The sequence below is a fragment of the Gossypium hirsutum genome, chromosome D10 (assembly GCF_007990345.1).
Source record: "Gossypium hirsutum isolate 1008001.06 chromosome D10, Gossypium_hirsutum_v2.1, whole genome shotgun sequence".
Taxonomy (NCBI): Eukaryota; Viridiplantae; Streptophyta; class Magnoliopsida; order Malvales; family Malvaceae; genus Gossypium; species Gossypium hirsutum.
In genome coordinates this window covers 6,477,138-6,499,984 of record NC_053446.1, presented here as the reverse complement: position 1 = coordinate 6,499,984, position 22,847 = coordinate 6,477,138, and the positions used below count along the sequence as shown (strand labels likewise).

Here is a 22,847-nt window from a genome sequence, read left to right as displayed (position 1 = left end):
CTTTGATGAGCTTTTGATATCCACATTGTCGATGCCATTATGCTTTTCATGCCTTATCTTATTTAATAACAATTGGTATCTAGAAAAGATGAGAAAGTCATTAAGATATGCATCAAATAAGGGAGAGTATTAGAAATAGGAATTTCTTGTGATTTTATTGAATTATCCTTAGCACGCAATTCTTTTATTCTTAATTCATGCCTTGTTCATGTTTCTTGTTAATAATTCGTATCTTTGTTTAAGTATCAATTGGTATCTTTGATTAGACATGAATTTAGGAGAACTTTTAAGCAATTAGGACTTATTTGTATAATACTTTTAATTATTGCATAAAATATTCGTTATAAATGGATTTCAAGTATGCTTATTTTTCATATCATTATTTCTTGAAATTCATTGAATTAATGTCATCATTGACACATCATTTAAATGCATGATATTAGTAGGTACTTTATGCATATAAGCATAATCATGTTTTATCTTTATTGCATGCATAAAGTCTCTTTAAATCTCAATAAGAAAAATTAAGATTGGAGAAGGTTCAACATGTCATTCAACTGTCTTAACTTAATTCAGAGCATCATATCATGTTAGAGTTGTATGACCCAAATTTTAAGAGATTGTTTGCAAGTCAAGTTAAACAAAAATATATTTTCTTTCTAGAAGATTTAGTATTTATTAGTATAATATATTTAGCATTTATTAGCATAGTTTATTTGACTTACTAATTTAGCCTATAAATAGGCTCTTTTACAACCTTAGAAATATACACCCATTAGATTAGAACTCATAACACATTTAGAGAATTTTGTGTTTACGTTTTGAGGGTTATTTGTTTTCGGGTTTTCGGAGTTTAGTTTTTATCTCCATATTTTGTACTATTCGTTCTTTTGCCATTATAGTAAAATTATCTTTGCCTGTGGTTTTTTATCCTCTTTAGAGAGGTTTTTTCACGTTAAATTTGTGTGTTCAATTTCTCAATTTCTTCTACTATTTTTACTTGTTCGTTGCTTAATCGGGTTGATTCCTAACATATCGCTATCTCCTGCCCAAATCTTCTGATTGGACGTAATGCAGATGAAACTCCTCAATAAATAATTAAACTTGTTATGTATGGTTTTCATTGAGTTCTTAGTATAATTCTAGTACGTGCTTATTGTCCCCATCCGTTTGCTTGGTCTAACTAGTCAATAGAGCTGGGGGATTCGAGAGAGAGTCGAGATCATATGCATTTATGAAATTCTTCCCTCGTAATATAATGACGTGATGATCCCTCTATTAGAAAGATTAGGCTGGACCTTCTTGTTTTGGGGTTGCCTTGTGTTGTTCACCATGCTGTTGCTGGTGTTGTAATAATCCTATCACGGGCTCTCAATTTTGAAACGAAAAGAAAATCTTCTAGATGACCCCAAAAAGAGCACACCGACCCCTTTGTCTTTCTGAACTCCATTTATGTTGTGTATTGTCCGAAAATTTAAAACACATGCTAAAAATAAATTTAGATTAAAATATATTTGAAATTTAATACTTTCTACTTTTATTTCAAGGAATTTAATCTTTCTATTATTTGAATTTAAAAATACAATTTTAATTGTCAACGTCATTAACTTTTTTTATTAAATGTATTGCTAAATGTGTTTTTTTTTTAATTTCAAAATGTCACACTATCAAATTTAATAGAAAAATAACAGTATTAACAGAAGAAAAAACAAAATTTCTAAAAAAAAAATGTGTACATATGCGCACACAAGGAGAGAGCAAACAATTGCAAGGGTCATCAAGAAGGAAAAAGAAGAGTAAATAATAAGAAATAATACGTTTTATTTCCAATTAATATTAATATTGTTGTGGAAAGACTCATAGCACTTAACTTTATAGGAAACACTCGGAAGTAGGCAAAGAATAAATATTTATATTCCCAACCTTACAACCATGACCAATTGCTCATCCAAATTCCTCTCCCAATCAAATTCTAAATAACTCATCCATTTCCATGTCTTACACTAGGCACTACTACATTACATGTATGTTACAATGAGATCTGTCATATCTCTATAGCTTTTATCCGCCATTGATTTCAACGATCTAGGTCTTAAAACTGATACGAAAAACTTGATGAGCTCTCTAGTTTCCTGCTATGGAGTGCAATCTCCAAATGAAAGTCAAAGGTACTGACTAACAATAAATAGCTTTCTTTTTCTATACACATCCTTGATCCGTCATGGCTTGAGCAATGGTCAGAAAAGCAGAGATGACTGCTCCATGTAGTAAAGCCCTGTTGTCGGAGAGAGAGTGAACATAGATCTTTTTGGAGTTCGAAAGAACATAATATCAGTTACTACCTTGGCCAGACTCTTCATTTTCCTCATGTTACACGATATTCAGAAATGAGTATAGGGATATGACCCTCTAAAGACTCTCCGAAAATAAAAAGAACATAACTGTGCCGGATATACTGATATCCAACACACGCACCTGAGTCCACAAGTTGTATGATATGTATAATAGAACTGATTTCGACTTTAATAAGAACAGTCACACTGCATTTTGGTGAAAGAATCTGGTCATACCAGATCAACAGCACACAAAAACGAGTGTTTGATTCATGTACCATTCACCAGAGAAGAAAAACAATGAGCAAAAGGCTGAAAAACACTTACTCAGGACTTTCTTTTTGATAACCGAAATCATCTGCTGCTTTGAGGGCTCTATGGAATGTCTGTTTCATTGCTTCCTGCAAGTTGAAGTGCAGAGAAAAGGATCTTCACCAAATTTGATCATAACTAGATATAAAACTACTTGTCCAGTTATAAAAGGAAGAAATCTTAAGTTATGATTGTAACACCAAAAGAAGCAAATTCAAATTCGCTAGTATCACTGCCATGATTTTTGCAATTTCAATACTTCCAATCAGGACAAAGGGTACCATGTGTTAAAAACACTTCTAAGTTCAAGCTGATCTATTATATGCTAAATTCACCGCAGGATACGTAAATAAATGGCTTTACTAAAGCAAATAATGGGAAATGTAGCTCAAGAATAAGTCCAATTACACATCATTCAACAAAGACACAAGTAAATCTTACCTGTAACTTAGATTCAAAGTCCTCCGGAGACCAATGCATTACATTACACTCATGATTTAATTCAATTTCTCCTGCAACCACCTGTAATCAAAGTGTTATTGAATCAGGAAATAAAGTAATATTATAAAAAACATCAATCAAAATTCATGCCAATGTGGATGAATAGAGTCATTCAAAACGATCTTAGCTTTAACATCCATCTACAAAATATTTGGCTACTCCACAAGTAATCATTGAGACCATGCACAAACTCAAAGGTATTACAAACTTAGCCATAAATCATCATCCTAACTCCGCATAATTTGCTGTTAAAACTTAAAAGATTACTGTCATGTTGAAGAGAATGAACTAGTCTTTTACTGCTGGTATTTGGTGCTCCTTAAAACCCCGTACTTTATGTTTAATTCCCCTTTGCATCTTTGTGATAAAATCCATTTGCTATCAAAGTGAGAAACTGGTGGCTCTCCTCTCCTTTCAAAGCATCATATTCCAATACATATGAGTACGAACAATCAGACACAAGCACATTATGCTTCTAAAGTGAATGTATTTACTTCACACGAACTGAGGGTTGAACCATTCAAATCTAGATTTGCATATTCTTCTTATCATTATAGAATTAAGAATTGATTTCATGAACATTCTTTTTGTTCAGAAGCAAAATCAAGCCTGTTCTAAATTTGTGCAAATGCATCATAATTAAACTATGATAATGAAAATTTAATTTCATCAAGATGACGAAGAAAATAAAGGTCGCACCCCCCCAGCACCAGCAGCCATGGCAGGAGCAATGATGACATTAGCCTTCTTCAATACATCAACTGCTTCAGGAGTGCAAGGCATATTTGAGCCTGGGAAGATCACAGTATCACATAGCTATTAGCTAATATAATTAGTATTGTAATTCTTCCAGATGAAAAGATATAAAAATGTTTTGCAATTCATATTACAGGGTACTACCTTCTACAAGTATACGACAACCTGAATTAACCAAATTAATGGCATCAGCCTGGTCAATTTCATTTTGAGAACCGCAGGGAATTGCAAAATCACACCTTTCATTCCAAGGTTTTGCTTCATCATAGTACTTAGACCGAGCATAAGTCTTTGAATAATCTCTGCATACTCAAAATGTAAAATAGCAGCTCTCAAGAATAACCAAAAGAAATTAAATTTACATTGTAACTACGGAAATGCAGTGAAGAGAACACACCTCAAACTTCTTTGTTGAGATTTGAGATCCCTCAAAAATGATATTTTCATATAATCAAACCCATCCTCGTCAACCAAATACCCCTTTGAATCTGTACCACATATCAGGCAAGGGCAAGCGTTAATAGATGGACAGGTTTGAACCAACCTTTATTTGCTGATATTTACTAAGCTGAACATGCAACCAACTTTATTTGCTTGCACTGAAGCAATTATACATTATGTAATATGCATTTTCAAGTTTCGCTCCACATAGTAAAAAAGCAAAAATAAGGATGTTTACTATCAGGACCATTTTCCTAAATCAATTTAAAAAGGTATAAACAAAGCTAGTGATGACCTAGATATCAAGTAACGTAAAATGAACTTGGAAACAAGAAAAATGAACTCGAATACAATTGCTGAGACATGTTTCTGAAGCAAAACAGAATGGATAAGGTCAATGTTACTTTGAAAAGATAGCAGTGAGGAACACCAGGTTAACACCAATTAATATCCTTAGCTTAAGGGTCAATGCATTAATGGTGCAACTGTCTCATTATGAGCATTTTTCATTAAAATAAGTGAAATCAGCACCGTGACCATCTTTTAAGCTAGAATGATAATGAAACCAAAGGAATTATGCAACCAGTGCACAGAAAGATTATATGTAATGGCTTTCCCAATGTACAGAATATGGGTGGAGAATTACCTGATACTGTAATGGGAAGAGCACCAACAGCAACAAGCTTTTCCAGAACGTGCATTGCAATCTTTCCATACCCACTTACAACACATCTGGGGAAAGATTCAAGGGGAAAATATATTCATGTTAACAATTTAGTGAAACAACTATCAACAGCGGACTTCAGCATTTGCAATGAATATATATTTTTGTATATCAAGCAACTTCCAGGTCTTGAAAAGAAAAATAAATGCATTATGAGTTATTCGCCAGAGAAAAGTCCACATTTTTTTTTTCATTTGCACAAGTTATGGAAATACAAAGAACCATGACAGACAACAACGCTTTCTTGAGTATAGTTAATAAAAAGCATCAAAAGCAACCTCAATCCTTTGACATCTTTATTCAACTCTGCAAGAATGAGCCGGGCAAAGAAAACCTGCAGAAACATGCAAGATTTTTCAAGTTCCAAGCTATCAGAAAAAAGATATGTACAGGGAAATAACAACGCCATTCTTCAAGATGTCTTGCAAAAATGAAGTACAATAAGAATCTTTCATGTACAGGAAGGTGCAAAGTCAGGTATCCAGGCATTCACCCACTACCTATCTATACTTAAATAGCATTGACTATTGAGCAGAGATGGATATTAGTTACCAGCCCATAAGCAGTTGCTTCAGTTCGAAGACTAGAACCTGACCAAAATATCCTTGGCCCTGTAAAACTTCCCTGCATAAGTAAGGAATAAAATGAAGACATAAAGGCCACCTCATGATTTCATTCAACATTCAATTCTCACTAAATTACTTAAAACTTCCATTGCTCTAACAACTCATCAAATTAATATATAGAGGAAAATATAGGAATTGTTATAATAGTTAAGATCATTCAATGACATTAGGTTGCAATCTCTATAACATACCAACAAGTCTTGAAAATTTCCAGAATTACATAGAAGTCTATTACCCATCATAAGAACTGAAGAAAACTGAAACAGAAGTTAATTGTTCAAAATACCTGAAAATTACCAGCTAGCCGTCTGTATTGTCCAAAAAGGAATCCCATTTCTCGAATACCAACTCCCATTTCCTCTGACGGAAGGTCCTGAAAATATACAATGGATAACCAGATCTAAAGACCTCCCATTTCCTACACATTAATGAGCATATTCAAGCAGATAAGAGCAGGGCTTCACTCACTTACCTTGTCAGTACCAAAATAACGATATATCTCATTCATGAAACTTTGACAAAACCGCATGATCTGCCAGCGTGGGTTTCATAAACAACTGTAAGAGGAATTGCTAGAGTTTCTAAGAAGGTTCTTATTAAGGAGACTAATAAATTGTGATAAAGGACCTGACCTCATTATCACTTTTTCCCTTAGGATCAAAATCACTTCCACCTGCTGCCCCTCCTAGTTTGTAGGGTGATAAAGCATTCTTTAATGTCTGCAAACAGGTGAAAATTCCTCATTGAATGGGAGATTTTTAAAAGCCAGATGAATTTATCATTACCCATTTTATTTATGTTACCATTCTGATTCTATGAATAAGTAGTTCCTTTTGCTAGCAATAAAACAGATTTGTGTTTCTATTTATCTTCTGCTGACATATGTTCAGGAGATGGCCTAACCAACAAACTTGAGTTTCTATAAGCAACAGTTACCTAGGATGCACTAGAAAGCTACACTATATGGAACTGAGTTAAGAATGTGTAAATTAACATGAAATGGAAAGCTCAGAGAGTACCTGCTGAAAACCGAGAAATTTGGCAACACTTAAGTTCATTTTTGGATGAAACCGAATACCACCCCTACATGGACCCAATGCCTGGTTAAAGTGCACCCTGAAGCCTCGATTGACATGTGTTTCACCTCTATCATCCACCCATGGAACTCGAAAAATAATCATACGTTCTGGTTCTAACAAGCGCTCCATGATGTTGACATAACTGAAGTAAAATGGAGCAAGATGAGACCCATAGCACATTTGACTGATTCTTCAGTTCACATAATGAAGGGTAAATCATATATAATTTAAACTCTATTGGCAAACTCACTGGGGATTTTTCGCAATCACTCTCTCTAAAGCATGAACAGCTTCTTGGACAGATTGTATGAACTCAGCCTCATGGGGGTCCCTTTTCAGTGCAGCTTCAATAATTGATCCAGCCGTTTTGGACATAAGGGCTTCAATTGAGGAAATTTTTTCCAAGGAATAGACAAAATGAATTTAAAGGTCAGACAATTAATCCTTCTCTAAGAGGGAAAATGAAACTAAAACCATCATTAGCAGTGATCAATGTGTTAAAACATTTGTGTGCCAGCATCAGATGATTAAAACAATCATTCAAAACAAAATTTTATACCAGAGGTATTTAGTTCAGGAAACCAGGAGGATGAGTTCAAACCTCCAAGGTTCATTCTGACAAATTCCACTGTTACAGATGCATTATTTTTATTATGCTTCATGCTGCAGTTACTATTTTAACTAAACATTCAGAAGGGGTAGAGAAAAAAGAATTGTGCAGTCCTTTAACAGCCTAAAGATATAATGTATTGTAATGCTAACAAGAACTTTGTTCAGTGTCAGAATAAAGTGTTAAATCTGTAATGACAGAAATTCTTCTGTAACTCATTAAGAGTTTTACTAGTAATTGAATTCTAATTTTTAAAGATTGAGAGAAAATTCAGATTTATGATTGGACTCCCATTAATAATTCTTATTTTTAAAGATTAAAACACCTCTAGCATTTGTATTTTGAAAGCTGTCTTCCAGATTACATACTACAGCAGGCTCATTCAATAGTGTATTGCATTAATCTTAGTTAAATGAATGATTCAAGTTCCCTATACTAGATATAGTAATACCACCCTGCAACTAAAATAATAATAAAAGTTAATGCTTTGGTACAACAATATTAAAACATAAGTGGAAGGTAAAAAGAGCAAAAACTAATGGCTTACGGTGAGCATTATTCGCATCAAACTAATCCAAAAACTAAGTATGACAGATCGAGGTGACTAACCTTTTACATAAATAGGTTTATCAACAACAATCTTATCTTTCGAAGCCATTTGGAGACGCAAAGCTTCCTTGTGAAGCAAACTGTTATTATGCTCTTCCAATGCACTCATCTGCATGTTTCTACTTCCTTCATTGCCGTAAGGGTTCCTTCTATGCTTTCTACCATATTCTTTACAAACAGAGCAGAATATCCTTGCTGTTCCTTCCTTCACATCAACATATGCCCACTTGTATGTATCAGCCCATTCCTCTCTCCATCTTTTCACAACCTTCTTCTTCCTTTTTGCAGGTTGTGCCTTCAAAATATCTTGATCAGCATTTGGGATTTCGGAGACCATTGACATCTGCTTACTTTCACCCTGCTCTTCTGCAGAAGGTTCTTGTGATGGGCCACCAAGGAGAGGAGTGTTGGCAAATGAAGGGTCATCATCTCCAGGTCCAATCTCCAAATCAATCTCCTCACCAATATCCCTGACCAGATGCCTTTGTGCTTGAATCAAGTTCATATCATCCATAGTAGGATTCATCCCTAACCCACCACCTGGTAACAGCATTAGCATGACAATCTCACCCGCATCTTAAGGAACTAGATTTCCTGTCAACAAAAGATACCGCATATTTGAGAAAAAGTGTTACACATATTGATCAGCATCAAACTGATTATAAATAAACAAAAATTAGGATTACAATCATCACTCAGCAAAAGAAAGCTTACAGTGAATCTAGACATTTGAAATAGAAAAAAGTAAACTGGAGGAAAAAAAGAGGACAGAGTAGAGGAAGCTACTCTTGTGCCCAGAATTGAGAACGGCAAAGGCATTAAATTGGATTCTCAAGTTGAAAAATAAAGTGGGATACTCTAGATACAAATCCTCCTGATTTTAGGAAATATAAAAAAGTGAGGTTTTGAGGGGATTTCTCTCCATTTAAAGAGAAAAACAACTCCCAAACATAATAGAGTGGTCCTTTCACTCTTTTCCACTCTACTCTTGACTACTCCCCCTCCTTCCATATACACAATGTAACTGCACCGATTGCTTCAAAGTCTTACAATTCATTGAATTCCAGACATCATAGTACACAAAATAAAAAATTAAACCTTTTCTATTGCCTGCATTTTTATTAGGATGGTTGCATAAGAGGTGACTGCAACAAAAATCATATAATACAAATTAGGATAAATTTCAATGACAAAAATAAGAGCATAAGCATAGAGAAGCTATCATGAACTCAAAACAGCATTACTCTTCAACCTTACAACAGTTCAGGGTAGAAAAACATTGTCAACTTGACACAAATAAAATCAATTCAGTGAACGCACTATTGCTCATAAAAACCCTACCTTCTTCTATCTATACTTATTTTCCAACATGTTTCAGAACCTAACCCGTACATAACCCTCCTGGTTTCCCATAAAAGGCTAAGCAAGTCTGGCAGTTGGTTCAATTATAAACACTTCAAAATTGAAATTAGAAGATTTAAATCAATCCCAAAGCAAAAAGTCAGTAATTACTGTATAATTAAAAGTCCACGAGTTCACATACAAAAATAAAAATCAAGAACCCCAGAACTAAAGGAGTGATAAAGTCAAAATTTTCAACATACTCAGAACTTAATTTGGAAGTTCAACAAACACCCAGCAGCTAAAATCAGGGGGGAAAGAAGGAATTAACTTGAAAATTTGGGACAAAGATAACAAATTTGAAAAATTAGACAAATCCTGCAGTCCTTCAAAAAGTGGGCACTTTTCTTGTGCCCTTAGCCCTCTTTGCTGTATTCTCTAACAATCCGGCTAACTGAAAGTGAGATCGTGCTCTTATTGATGATTGATTCCTTGTAAAAGCAGACGATGGGAGAAAAATTAAAAATAAAAATAACCTACGCAGACAGAGACGATGAGAGAACAATTTTCCTACTTTTTTTTTTTACTTTATTTTATTACTGGCTACCTAACTCAATTAAAAAATTCAAAGAAATTGTAAAAAAATATATTTATAATTTTTTATATAAATCAATATATTTATATAAATTTATGAGAAAATAAATGAAATTTTGATTCAAATGTTAATAATAATATATTGAAAATTATGTGTCTTATATATCTTATTAAATGTTGTTTAATGTGCTTTAATTGTTGTTGTAAATGATAAATTACTCTATGAATTAGTCATTGTTATCCATGGTGATTATTGATTACAATTTTACTAAAAAAATGTATTTATAATTGTTGACTTAAAAAAATATTATTACATTTTAATTTTTTTAATTGAATTAGGATTCATTTTAAATAGTAATATATTATAAATAAATATATTATTAACTTCTTTTTTTTATCGAAAATACAAACTTTTTATATTTTTCCCTCATAGAAAATTATAAATTATTTTTAAATAAAAATATAAATAAATATGTATGATTGATACAATCAACTAATTTCGTAAAGTACTATTAAGCGAAAGCATATTTATAAATAAAATTTGTTCTACTTTCTTTGATAGCAGTGGCACTAATAATGGTTCAATTTGTTTTCAAGTGTCGATGTTTTATTGATTGTAGTTTTAGTAATTTTAGTTCTAGTGTTTCCTTTTTCTTTTTTTTTAGTTTCATTTTTTAGAAATTTACTAGGAGATTACGTCATTTAGGGATTAATTTTGTGCATCATCAATGTTGAATAGTGTTTTCAGATCTCTATCGTTATTGTTATAATTGAGTAAGGTTATGTCTTTAGTAATTCCTAATGCTCCATGGCCTTGTTAATACATTTCTCTCTTCAAGTGGGTTTTTCATGATGCCACAACCTAACAATGACTAGTGTTATAGGTCTAGAACTCTAGTCTGACAAACCACACGATCTTAAATTTCTAAGGCATTAAAAATAATGCAAAAACAAATTGAGCAACGAAAAAATTAAGTAAATGCACTCAAATCTATTTTTTAACTCAAGAATCGAATAGATGGGATGATTACAAATGAGGGGAAATGCTTCTATTTATAGTTAAACTCCCCTAAATTCAACAGTACAGATTGAATTACATCAATGATTGAGATTAACACCTATCTATAAGATGAGAGTATTAAGAGATTTAAACTCTATACATCTTTATCTCTTATGGTTTACAATAATTACCCCGTAACTCTAACTTTATTGGAGTGTTTGGGTGACTAAGGCTTCAAGTAAATGAGTTTCTCCATGTGTCTCACAAATTGAGCCAATTTGTGATAGTCAAATAAGTCACATTTAATCAGTTGATCTTTATGGATATTATGTATGCAATGGTCACAGACTTTAATCCGCTATTTATGACATTGAAATTATGGGTACATATGTTTGGATATCATTTTCATTGTGATTTTCTTTTATCTACAACTTTTACTTAACTATTATTACTTACAAACTATGTCATAATGATTGTATTTATTCAAATAAATTATTAAATATTAATTTATAAATAAAATAATAATATTATTTAATATATAATTTTATTATTTAAAATTCTCATTTAAAATAATAATTAATAGCATAATTGGTTAAGAATAATAGTGGATATTTACAATTTTTGTAAAATTAAAATTATCGTTTTAAATTGGAGTAAAACTATTCAAATCCAAGTTAATTAAAACCTAAGATAAATATCTGAATCCCTTAAATATTGGTATTTAGCAACTATAAAAATATTTTATGAATTAAAAATTAAAATGTAAAGTGAATAATAGATATAGATATCGAATTCATATGCAAAACTACAATTAATTTTAATAACAAATATTTGAGATTTAACATTTGCATTCACTTTAAATATGTGGTGTATAATAATTAAAATATTATCTAAATTTATAATATTTGAAATAAGAAAATCAAATATTATAAATATTTAAATTCACGCTATTTAATATTTATTGCCCCCCTACTTTTTATAGCCTAGAATTAACAACCTTTGTTTAAAAAAAGTGAAATGGTTTAGATTTTTTTTAAAAGTAATTTAGCTTTAATTAATTAAATATTTGGATAAATTATACCTAAGTTAATTTTGGTCACTTAACTTCAAAAAGTTACAAAATAATCATTGAACTATTTGAAATTTTTCATTCAAGTCACTAGGTTGTTAAAATTATTGTTGTATGACCTTCTTTGTTAGATGCGAAGCTAGAAAATTTTTTTAAGGGGCCGAAATTAAATTTTAATTTTTAATACACTATATCTTTATAATTTTTAAATGATTAAATCAAATTTTTATCTTTTTTAGGGGGCCAAAGTGTAATTTTATCTTTACTAATTTAAAATTTTAAAATTTTTAAAGGGCCTAAACAGATAATTTTTCATTTTGAGGGGGACTGGGGCCCTTGCTAGTCCCTAGATACACCACTGTTCTTTTTTTTATATCGCCCGTACCGATCAAAATCACTTTCTCCTTTTCTATAGTTCAATTTTTTTTCTAGTTAAGTCACAAATTTACGAATCAAGATTTAAACAACTTTATTCTTTAATCTTTGACGCTGATTATTAGATCTATTTGGATCTACTTGAATTATTGTTTAAAGCTAGCTAGTTGAACTAAAAAAAAAAGAAACTTAATAGTTCAGTGACTTAAATAAAAAGTTTTGAATAGTTAGTGACTTAAATGAAAAGTTTTAAATAATTTATTGACCATTTTATAACTTTTTAAAATTACATGACTAAAATTTATACTTACTAATAGTTTGGTGAGCTTTTAAGTGAAGTTTATCCTTTTAACATTTAACGGTTAGCTCATCCTCGTATTCGTATGCATCCATCGCTACCGGATAATAATCCGAACCGAGAAGAACCGTCTCCGGAGACATTTTCTCTGTAGGGAAAAAAACAAAATATCGATTACCGAATAACTAAAATACTTTTTCGGTTGATCCCCCACTGTATTCCAATCATGTTGACAGGTTCTCCAGTCTAATAAATTTTTTTGCTGATTTTTTCCACTTCCGTTCATAGCTAACGTTTCATTTAAATGTTACTTAGAAGGGGTTTTCATTTCTGGTTTTATATTATTTTTGTTGATTAATTGAAATGTTAAGAGTCTTTTGTTGGACTCCATTTTTGGTTTTTCTAATACGGGTGTTCTTGGTTTTCCCATTTTTTTCTGCTTTCCTTTTTTGGGTGATTCGATTCTATTGGTCCCAGTTTGCTCCTGTATTCGATTCTGTTGTTCCATGTTTGGGATTATACCAAAGAACGAAACCAATTTGGGTTCCGGGTTCCCTTGTCTCAGCATTTAGATTTGAGGGGTTTTATATTCATTTGTCTTTTTACAGTTGTGTACGTAGTGGAAGTAAAATATTGAGATGTGACATTAAAAGCAATTGATTTTGGTGTCTATATTGCATTAAATTTTTTTTTAAAACTTTAGGTAGCCATTTAACATTTAAGAAGATTCGATTTTTTTACCTCTATGGACCAGGTTTTGCTCAGACTGAGATTCAAATCGTAAAAGTAGTTAAGAATTATCAAATTTATGGGAAATTTATGTACTCATATTGACTAAATTCAAAGCTTTATGTTGTAAGATGTAGCAATGGTAATGTAGCAATGGTTTTGAGCGGTGGTTAGTTAGAGAAGGAATAAGTTGTCACCATGACAATTTGTCTGTTCCATCATGCTCTTTTTTTTTATTTGATATTGTAATGATTTTGGACTCTTAAGAATCTTTTTTGAATGTTGTAGTTGGTGTGAAATGGCAAAAGGAGGTCTTCAAGTCTGTGGAAATTGACACCAGTCAGCCTTCATATGTTTTCAAGTGCCAGTTATATGATCTCACTGAAGTACCTCCTGAAAGGCAGAAGATTATGGTTAAAGGTGGCTTATTGAAGGTAGTCGAAGGCTTTATGTAAAATAGCTAGAAAAATTGCTTGATTAGGTGCTTTAACTCTTTAGTGAAAAATACTACCAATATTTTCCTTCATTTGTCAGAACATGGTTTTCTACTAACCTATTTTGAGTAGGATTGACAAATTTAACTTGTTCTATGGCAATGTAGGGTGATGCAGATTGGTTAACAGTTGGAGTAAAACACGTGAAGACTCTTGATAGCATTTACTGGTTTCTGCCTTCTTCTCTTGCCGTACACAGTTGCCTAATGAACATGTGGTGCCTTGATCCAAAATATTTTTGGAGGGTCAAAAATTGATGATGATGGGCACAGCTGATGAGATTGTTAAGGCCCCAGAAAAGGGCCCTGTTTTCATGGAAGATCTTCCTGAAGAAGAACAAGTGATATCTTTGGTTAGTGCCCATTTCATTCCCTGCTTTTACTAGCACTTTTCGTGCTCTTTTTCCTTTTAACTGAAAAATATGTTCTTGCACCGTGACTAATAAACAAAAAGAAAGGGTATTACTCTAGTATGCCTTAGTTTTATGGGTGCAATTTGATTTCATTGCATGTCCACCTTGTATCAAGTAGTTGGCTTACATGTGAAATATGCACTAGTCTAGTGTTTGATGTATTTCCATCGATCTCAGAGAACATGAGGAATATATAAAAATCATTGAGATTGTTCGTCGATATGTATCCTTTTAAAGACGTAAAGTTTATTGTGGGGCCTATTTAAGATGTACCAAGAGATTTGGATGAAATCATTCTCTATGTTGTTTATAGCTTTTCCTTGCTTTCCCTCAAAACACTGCAACAAAGGAACTCTTTCTTCAATAAACAAATATTAGTGGATTTGACTATACTTGTATTAACATATGGTTGCACATTTGGTAACTATTCTTATTCTCAAATTATGCTGGCCCAAGTTTCCGTTGTTTGACTTGAGTCCTGAAGTATATTGGAAGTATTTGTCATTCCTTTTTGTTATGTTAGGGATCAGGGGGAAGGGATCTGTTTCTGTTTAATATGTTTTTCATTATCTTTTGTTTGTACAATTTCAATTAACTGAAGTCCTAATCTACTTAGTGGGTTCACTCTTAATCTTTGTAATTTGTTCCCTCTTCATTAGCCTTGCAACTTAGGACTCTTACCTAGTTAATTTCTGTTCTTTCAGGGTCACAGTGCTGGGCTATTTAATCTAGGAAATACTTGCTACATGAATTCCACTGTACAATGTCTGCACTCTGTTCCTGAGTTGAAGTCTGCTTTGTTTAAGTAAGTTTTTTGTCTGTACCTGACAACACATTATATGAGAAGCTGGAAATTTATTTCTATGATTTCTGTACGATGCAGATCGAATATACTTTGTTTTAGTTGTGTTCAGGTATTCACATTCTGGAAGAAGCAATGATTTGGATCAGACTTCTCATATGTTGACAGTTGCAACTCGTGACTAATTTAATGAGCTTGATAAAAGTGTCAAGCCAGTTGCGCCAATGCAATTTTGGATGGTTTGTTCCCTTTTTCCCTGTCACACATAATTTGAATCTTTATGTTCTCTCTGATATGTGAAGCTAACAGGATTTCTCTATAGGGATGAAACATGTCTGCTAGGGTTTAGGTAAAATTCTAGAATACAGTGTGCAAATTTGTGGGTAGATGAATCTGCTACATTTTGATATTTACTGTTGACACCATTTTTGATGAAAACGGGGTCGACTTGGGTTTTGATGAAAACGAAAAAAACGGGAGTCGCCACCAATCCTTTTTGGGGTGTGATTGGGTCACCTTGGAAAGAGGTTGTTTTTAATAAATAATTTGATCTTATTAAAACAACGGTTTTGGTCTACGAAATTTAGGAAACGGGTTCGGGAGTCGGTTACGTACGAGGAAGGGTTAGCACCCTCGTAACGCCCAGAAATTGGTACCTAGTTGATTATCTAATGTCTTGATGTCGAAAATTGAGAACTTGAAAGAATTAAAAAAATACGATCCTAGCATTAAAGTTTTGGAAAAAGAAGTATATTTCACGTTAATCGAGAAAGAGAATCATATCCAGTAAGTTAGAATACAATGTCTCAAACTCCCGATACGCGAATAAAAAATGCTTATTTAAAAGATATTTTAGCCATCTCGGATTTAAAATGAGATCACGACCAGTAAGTTAGGACGCGACTCTTTTTAAGATCCCGGGATCATTTAAAATTTGAGCTTGAAAAGATTCGTGCATTTAGATTTATCGAGAAAAACGAAACCCAGTAAGTTAGGGCACGATTTTCTCGATTCCAAACACGAAATGCTATTTTTTTGAAAAAATAAATTTTGTTATATCGAGTAAAAATAAAGCACAAAATCATAGTGAAAGCAAATTACATTATTTATGCATAGCAAGATCATAATGAACATGAAAATATAAAAACGATGCAAACAATAGCAATTAATTTGAACGATCAAATTTATAACATACAAAATAACACAATATAAAAACGAATAAATTTAAATCATCCATTCAAAATAATGACAAAAATGAAATAAATAAGTAGCAAACACAATTAAGTATAAAAAGATATATATAGACATGAGCTAAAATATGTGTATACATGAATTAATGAAATATATAAAGTATATTTTAATAAAATAAATTAATATACGTATATATAAAAACATGTACATATATGTAGATGTATAAAACTAATGGAATACGAAAATAAAGAAATACATATAAAAAGTAAGTGTATACATATTGTAAAGTAAAAGAAAAAAATATATATGTACAAATTAAAGTTTTAAAATATGAAAATATACATATGTATACAAATAAATACGTTAATTTATATACATGTTGAAAATATATTGAAAAGGTGTATGTATGTGGATTTTAAAAATATATAAAAAGTATATTTTAAACTATAAAGATTATATATAAATATGTATATATTTATAAGAATGAAAACATGTATATAAATCTATAGATATGTACATAAGTTATAAAATGTATGAAAATATATAAGTATATATATATTATAAGAATAATGCATGTATGTCATGCAAATATATGCATATATATATATACGTACCAAAGGTTTAAATAAAATAAATAAAAATGAATAGGAAGAAATAATAATAATAATGATAATAATAATAATAATAATAAACTCAATAATAAATAAAATGATGGGATTAAACTAAAAACAAAATAAAATACCAGGGGAGAAATCAAAATAAGATAAGGCCACAAGATCGATTTGCGATGCGCGCAGAAGAAGGGGGATCGATTGAGCAATTTTCCCAACCTTATGCGCATGTGCTCCGCACTGGACTAAATCGAAACGCATGAAAAGCAAGCGGCCAAATTTAAAAATTTGAATGGGACCAGATCGCGCCATATTGCATGAGCGGAGGGACCGGATGTGCAAATAGTCCCTCCGAGCCTGAACGCGCGGATCTTGGACCCATTAAGGACGGGTTTTCGGGTCTTATTAAAAATAACAGGAAAGAAAAGAAAAAAAAACTAAAACCTACATCGTTTTAAAAACAGAGACACCCTCTGGTTCTCTCTCTCTGCCACAGCCCCTAAACCCAGGCCACCGTCTCCGCCTCCAAGGCCAGTGGCCGGAGTTACGCGAGAACGGCCCATTTGCCTTCTCTTTTTGAAGCGTCCCCGAAGGCTAAGCCTTCTCAGCCACAAGATCAAAAGGAAGAGGGATGAGATGCCCCTTTCGGTTTGAATCCAACGACGACGAGGGTGGGGCTCCGACGCTAGCCCGTCGAAGCAAAAGGTACTTCCTTTCCCTTTTAGTTCCGTTTGTTTTATTGAACAGTTGCAGAGAAAAAAGAGTAATAAATGAAGACTAAAGTGAATAAGAAAACCAGAACAGAGCAAAACGGGAGTCAACCTTTTTGATCTCCTTTTTCTTCTTTTCAATTCGAAAATGCAGTGTTTTTTTACAAAGATATTGCTTTTCTTTTATATCCCCTTTACATTGTATTTTAGTTGCGTTCTTTGTATTATCCATTGTGTGCTCCGACTTTCTCTGCCATTTTGCAGGTGTTGATGAGGCTAGGCACGGTGGGTGGCGATGGGACCTGGCAGACGGCAGAGGGAGGGATGCGGCGCTAGGTTTGGCTAGTTGGGTCTTGTTTTGGGCTCCGGGTTAGGTTTAGGTGGGCCTTGGGTGTTTTATTCGGGTTGGTTTTGGGTAGCGGGCCACCGGGTAAATGGGCCTGCAACAGCTGCCCCTCTTTGCTCATTGTCGTGTAACGAGAATAGAGCAAAGACCAAGAAAGGCCAATTTTGCCCGGTCGCCTGTTTTGGACTCGTCGTGGTGCTTTTCTTCCAGCAGCTTCACTCTAGTCCACTGTGTCTTGTTGCTTCGATCTACTGCACTTCAGGGAGATCTGACTTGTAGCTTCAATCTTCTTTTACAGTAACTTTATGGGGACGAGATTTGTGGTTTTATTCTATTCCACTGCATCTTCAGGGAAATAAGACCTGATGCGATCTACTCTGCTGTAACCTCAGAGAGATAAGATCCTTTATTTTAATCCGCTCCACTGTAACTTCAGGGAGATAGGATAGTGTCTTCGATCTGCTCCGCTGTAATCTCAGGGAGATAAGATCCTTTATTTTAATCCGCTCCACTGTAACTTCAGAGAGATAGGATTTCTGGCCTCGATCTGCTCCACTGTAACCTCAGGGAGATAAGATCTGAAATTTTTAGTCTGTTCCACTGTAATCTCAGGGAAATAAGACCTGGTGCGATCTGCTCTACTGTAACTTCAGAGAGATAAGATCCTTTAATCCGCTCCATTGTAACTTCAGGGAGATAGGATTACTATATTCAATCTGCTCCGCTGTAATCTCAGGGAGATAAGATCTGCAATTTTTTTGGTCCGTTCCACCGTAACCTCAGGGGAGTAAGACCTTTTATAATGAACCTAATTATGCTTAATGATTAAGATGACATTATCAAAATGAAACAAATGCTCCTAACTAGATGTGTATGAATGACATGCAAAATGTCATGAAAACGATTCCTTAATGCTTAGGTCATCATCACACAAAAGCTTATTAAGGCTTTATCACTGACGCGCTACACCGCCTTCTTGCTCGGTTAGCATATCCAAAGAAACACTTAATCTGATTGCCCCCCACTGTGCACGTCAAAGTTCAATCCACTGGGACATAAAATTTGTACCATCAATCTCCCAATGTAACCCAAGGGTGGGAAGGTATGGCTTTTCTCAATCTTCTCCTATCGCAATTCAATGACATTGAACGTGAAACTCTTTGGTCCTTTACCTCATCCCCAAGGTGTCATACCAAATGCTCATGCACAAATGCAAAATTTTCTTCCCCTAGAAGACCTTTTCTTCTTGTCTGGTAAACATCGTTTTTTGGTTCATTGAAGCTTTGCCACCAACACGACATCTTGTCATTTTGTTCAATTAATGTTTAGACAACAAAATCTGAAAAGGTAGTCTTTAACTTAGACTCTTCCTTTTTAGATATTTCCCACCTTTAAAATTGGCGTGTTCTAAACAATAGTCCTGTTTCAGGTTCCTATATTATTTAGAACTTTTCAGAGTAATATGCAAAACTTCCTTTGTGAACGTTTTATTAGTCCATTAATCATTATTCCAATGCAACATGTTTGCGAAAAGGTCATAACAATGGATAAAGAATAAAGTTGGTTCTGATCATAACCCAAATAAAACATCAAAGATGGCGGAAGAAAGGTAACAAAGAAGTGTATTGAGAATGTGTATTTTTACAAAAAAGAAGGGAAGAAAGAATGTATTTTCAAGAATACACATAAGAACTAGGTGCCCCAGTTATCGCAGATTGAGTTTCTCTGTACAAACTTTCCGAAGACCCTTCTGAGTTTGTCAGGTGTTCAGGAGATCTGCAATACTCTGTCAATGCTTCAAGACGTTGCATATCCTTTCTTGTTGGTTCAAGTAAAGGAAGATCATCATATCCCCCCCCGATCAAAATTTGATCCGCTCAAGTCCTGATGTTCCAATCCTGCCCAATACTTGAGTCGCCCTTTTCGGGTTTTCGACTCAAGCCCTCTTTGGTCTCAAAGTGCCCTTTACGGGTTTTCACCTTAGCCTCTCCAAAGTCTCTTTTTTTTTTTTTTTTTTTTAGGAAGCAAAGCGCCCTTCTCGGGTTTCACTTTGGTTCCCCCTTCTTTCAAGTGAAGTATTTCTTGACGGAGTCTGCGTTTACAGGGTTTGGTAAACTTTTGCCATCCATCTCGCATAGGATCAAAGCTCCCCCGGAAAATGCCTTCTTTACAACATAAGGGCCTTCCCAATTTGGCATCCATTTTCCTCTAAAATCTTTTTGCATAGGAAGAATCTTTTTTAGTACCAAGTCTCCTTCACGAAATTCTCGGGGGCGAACTTTTTTATTATAGGCTCGCATAATTCGTTTCTGGTACATTTGCCCATGGTGAATAGCCCTTAGCCTCTTTTCCTCTATTAGGTTCAACTGATCGTACCGAGATTGGATCCAATCGGCTTCATCCAACTGTAGCTCCGATAACACCCGTAGAGAAGGGATTTCGACTTCAATGGGTAATACTGCCTCCATTCCATAAACCAGAGAAAAAGGCGTTGCCCCAGTAGAAGTTCTAACAGATGTTCGATAGGCAAGGAGAGCAAATGATAATTTCTCATGCCAATCCTTGTAGGTTTCAGTCATTTTCCCCACAATCCTTTTAATGTTTTTATTGGCCGCCTCCACTGCACCATTCATTTTTGGACGATACGGTGATGAGTTATGATGCTTGATTTTAAATTTGCCACAAACTTCAGCTATTGTGCTATTATTCAAGTTCATCGCATTGTCAGATATGATCCTCTCAGGCATTCCATATCGACAAATAATCTCCTTCTTCAAGAATTTGCTAACTACTGCTTTCGTGACATTTGCATATGAAGCAGCCTCCACCCACTTGGTAAAGTAATCAATTACTACGAAGATGAAGCGATGCCCATTAGAAGCCTTTGGTGATATTGGCCCAATAACATCCATACCCCACATGGAAAACGGCCAAGGAGAGGTCATGACGTGAAGAGGTGAAGGGGGCGCGTGTATTTTGTCTCCGTAAATCTGGCATTTGTGGCACTTCCTGGCATGATCAATACAATCTCCTTCCATGGTGGGCCAATAGTACCCAAATCTCATGATCTGTCTGGCCATCGTGAAACCACTGGGGTGCGTCCCACAAATACCCTCATGGACTTCTTCCAAAATTTTCTTGGCTTCCACAGCATCCACACATCTTAACAGTACTCGATCCTTCCTTCTTTTATATAACACTTCTCCATCTAAGACATATTCAATGGCTATCTTTCTCAGAGTCCTTTTGTCATTCTCTGTCGCTTGATCAGGGTATTCCTGATTCTTCACATATTGTAGGATACTCTGATACCAAGGACAATCATCATTTCCTTCCTCCTCAATATTGCAGCAATTAGCCGGGGTCTCAGAGATACTCATCTGAACAGGCCTCATTGCCTCAAGTCTATTCACCTGAATCATCGAAGCTAGAGTAGCTAATGCATCAGCCATTTGGTTTTCCTCCCGTGGGAGGTAATAGAAGGTGATATCGTCAAACTCCTCAGCCAATTCAAGAACTAGTTTTCTATAACCGATTAGCTTAGGATCTCTAGTCTCCCACTCCCCTTTGAGTTGGTATATCACCAACGCTGAATCCCCGTATACTCTCAATACTTTGATGTTCCGTTCAATGGCTGCACGAATGCCCATAATACATGCTTCATATTCTGCCATGTTATTTGTACAATCGAAGTCCAACTTGCTAGCAACAGGATAATGATCTCCACTTGGGGATACCAAACTGCCCCAACTCCATTACCCGTAGCATTTGAAGCTCCATCAAAATTTAGCTTCCATACATGATCCATTTGAGATTTTCTTCAGTATTTGCCACATACATCAAGTCCTCGTTTGGAAAATCGAAGTTCAAAGATTCATAGTCCTCCAAGGCTCTACTAGCTAGGAAATCGGCTATTGCACTTCCCTTTATGGCCTTCTGACTGACATATACTATATCAAATTCTGAGAGCAAGATCTGCCATCTAGCCATTCTCCCGTTCAAAGCAGTCGATTCCATCATATACTTTAAAGGATCTAACTTTGAAATCAGCCAAGTCGTGTGATACAACATATACTGCCTCAGTCTTCGGGTCGCCCAGATTAGAGCACAACACAACTTCTCAATTGATGAGTACCTCATTTCGCAATCGGTAAATTTCTTACTGAGGTAGTATATTGCCCTTTCTTTCTTTCCCGTCTCATCATGTTGGCCCAATACGCATCCCATGGAATTCTCCAACACTGTTAGATACAATATCAATGGCCTATCTGGACTTGGAGGTGATAAGACTGGGGTATTAGCCAAGTACTGCTTTATCTTATCGAAAGCATTCTGACACTCTTCATCCCATTCACCCGGATTATGTTTCTTTAAGAGCCGGAATACTAGATCACATTCTCTGTCAGTTGTGAGATGAACCGAGCAATGTAATTCAGCCTCCCTAGGAAACCTCGAACCTCCTTCTGAGTGCGCGGGGGAGGTAAATCTCGTATTGCTTTTACTTTGTCTAGGTCAACCTCGATCCCTTTTTGCTACTATGAAGCCTAATAACTTCCCTGATCTGGCTCCAAACGTGCATTTGGCCGGGTTAAGCTTGAGCTGGAATTTCTTTAATCTCAAAAATAACCTTTTCAAGACCTGAACATGCTCTTCTTCCGTTCTAGACTTCGCGATCATATCGTCAACATAGACTTCGATCTCCTTGTGCATCATGTCGTGAAACAAAGTCACCATAGCTCTTTATACGTTGCTCCGCATTCTTCATCCGAGGGCATTACCTTGTAACAGAATGTTCCCATAAGGTAATGAATGTGGTTTTTCTCATGTCTCCAGGATGCATCTTTATCTGATTGTATCCAGAGAAACCGTCCATGAAAGAAAACA

The 22,847-nt window shown here is 34.4% G+C and overlaps 2 protein-coding genes across 9 annotated transcripts in view; one reads left to right on the top strand and one right to left on the bottom strand.

Moving 5' to 3' along the window:
* Positions 1-1,801: 1,801 nt before the first annotated feature.
* Positions 1,802-9,941, bottom strand: LOC121222354 (NADP-specific glutamate dehydrogenase). 8 transcript variants are annotated; one of them, XM_041102957.1, is made up of 17 exons: positions 9,333-9,941; positions 9,090-9,136; positions 7,992-8,585; positions 7,023-7,152; positions 6,713-6,914; positions 6,326-6,412; positions 6,166-6,225; positions 5,980-6,066; positions 5,620-5,691; positions 5,346-5,401; positions 4,990-5,075; positions 4,300-4,390; positions 4,047-4,204; positions 3,846-3,937; positions 3,087-3,167; positions 2,661-2,734; positions 1,802-2,275 (listed from the first exon to the last, which is right to left on the bottom strand). In XM_041102957.1, exons 3-17 carry the CDS (start codon positions 8,548-8,550, stop codon positions 2,200-2,202), a joined length of 1,911 nt encoding a protein of 636 aa, XP_040958891.1. In that variant the 5' UTR covers positions 8,551-8,585; positions 9,090-9,136; positions 9,333-9,941; the 3' UTR covers positions 1,802-2,199. The 8 variants fall into 8 exon arrangements, 7 of the variants coding, with proteins under 7 accessions (XP_040958891.1, XP_040958889.1, XP_040958890.1 ...); XM_041102955.1 differs by lacking the exon at positions 9,090-9,136 and having other exon boundaries at positions 9,333-9,445; positions 9,596-9,915; XM_041102956.1 differs by having other exon boundaries at positions 9,596-9,915.
* Positions 9,942-13,550: 3,609 nt separating this feature from the next.
* LOC107915674 (ubiquitin carboxyl-terminal hydrolase 6) overlaps positions 13,551-22,847 on the top strand; it is a 34,565-nt gene continuing 25,268 nt past the window's right edge. The window contains 6 exon segments of the mRNA XM_041103216.1: positions 13,551-13,566; positions 13,686-13,831; positions 13,999-14,082; positions 14,124-14,243; positions 15,008-15,108; positions 15,218-15,344. Of these exon segments, the coding sequence (XP_040959150.1) occupies positions 13,551-13,566; positions 13,686-13,831; positions 13,999-14,082; positions 14,124-14,243; positions 15,008-15,108; positions 15,218-15,344 (594 nt within the window).

What these genes read in the sequence shown, in the direction of transcription:
- LOC121222354 (XM_041102957.1), bottom strand. Translation starts at nt 8,550, where the DNA reads ATGCTAATGCTGTTACCAGGTGGTGGGTTAGGGATGAATCCTACTATG. An exon ending in TAAACCTATTTATGTAAAAG is followed by an intron (nt 7,153 to 7,991) that starts GTTAGTCACCTC and finishes CCTCAATTGAAG; the next exon opens with CCCTTATGTCCAAAACGGCT. An exon ending in TCTCAACAAAGAAGTTTGAG is followed by an intron (nt 4,205 to 4,299) that starts GTGTGTTCTCTT and finishes TTGAGTATGCAG; the next exon opens with AGATTATTCAAAGACTTATG.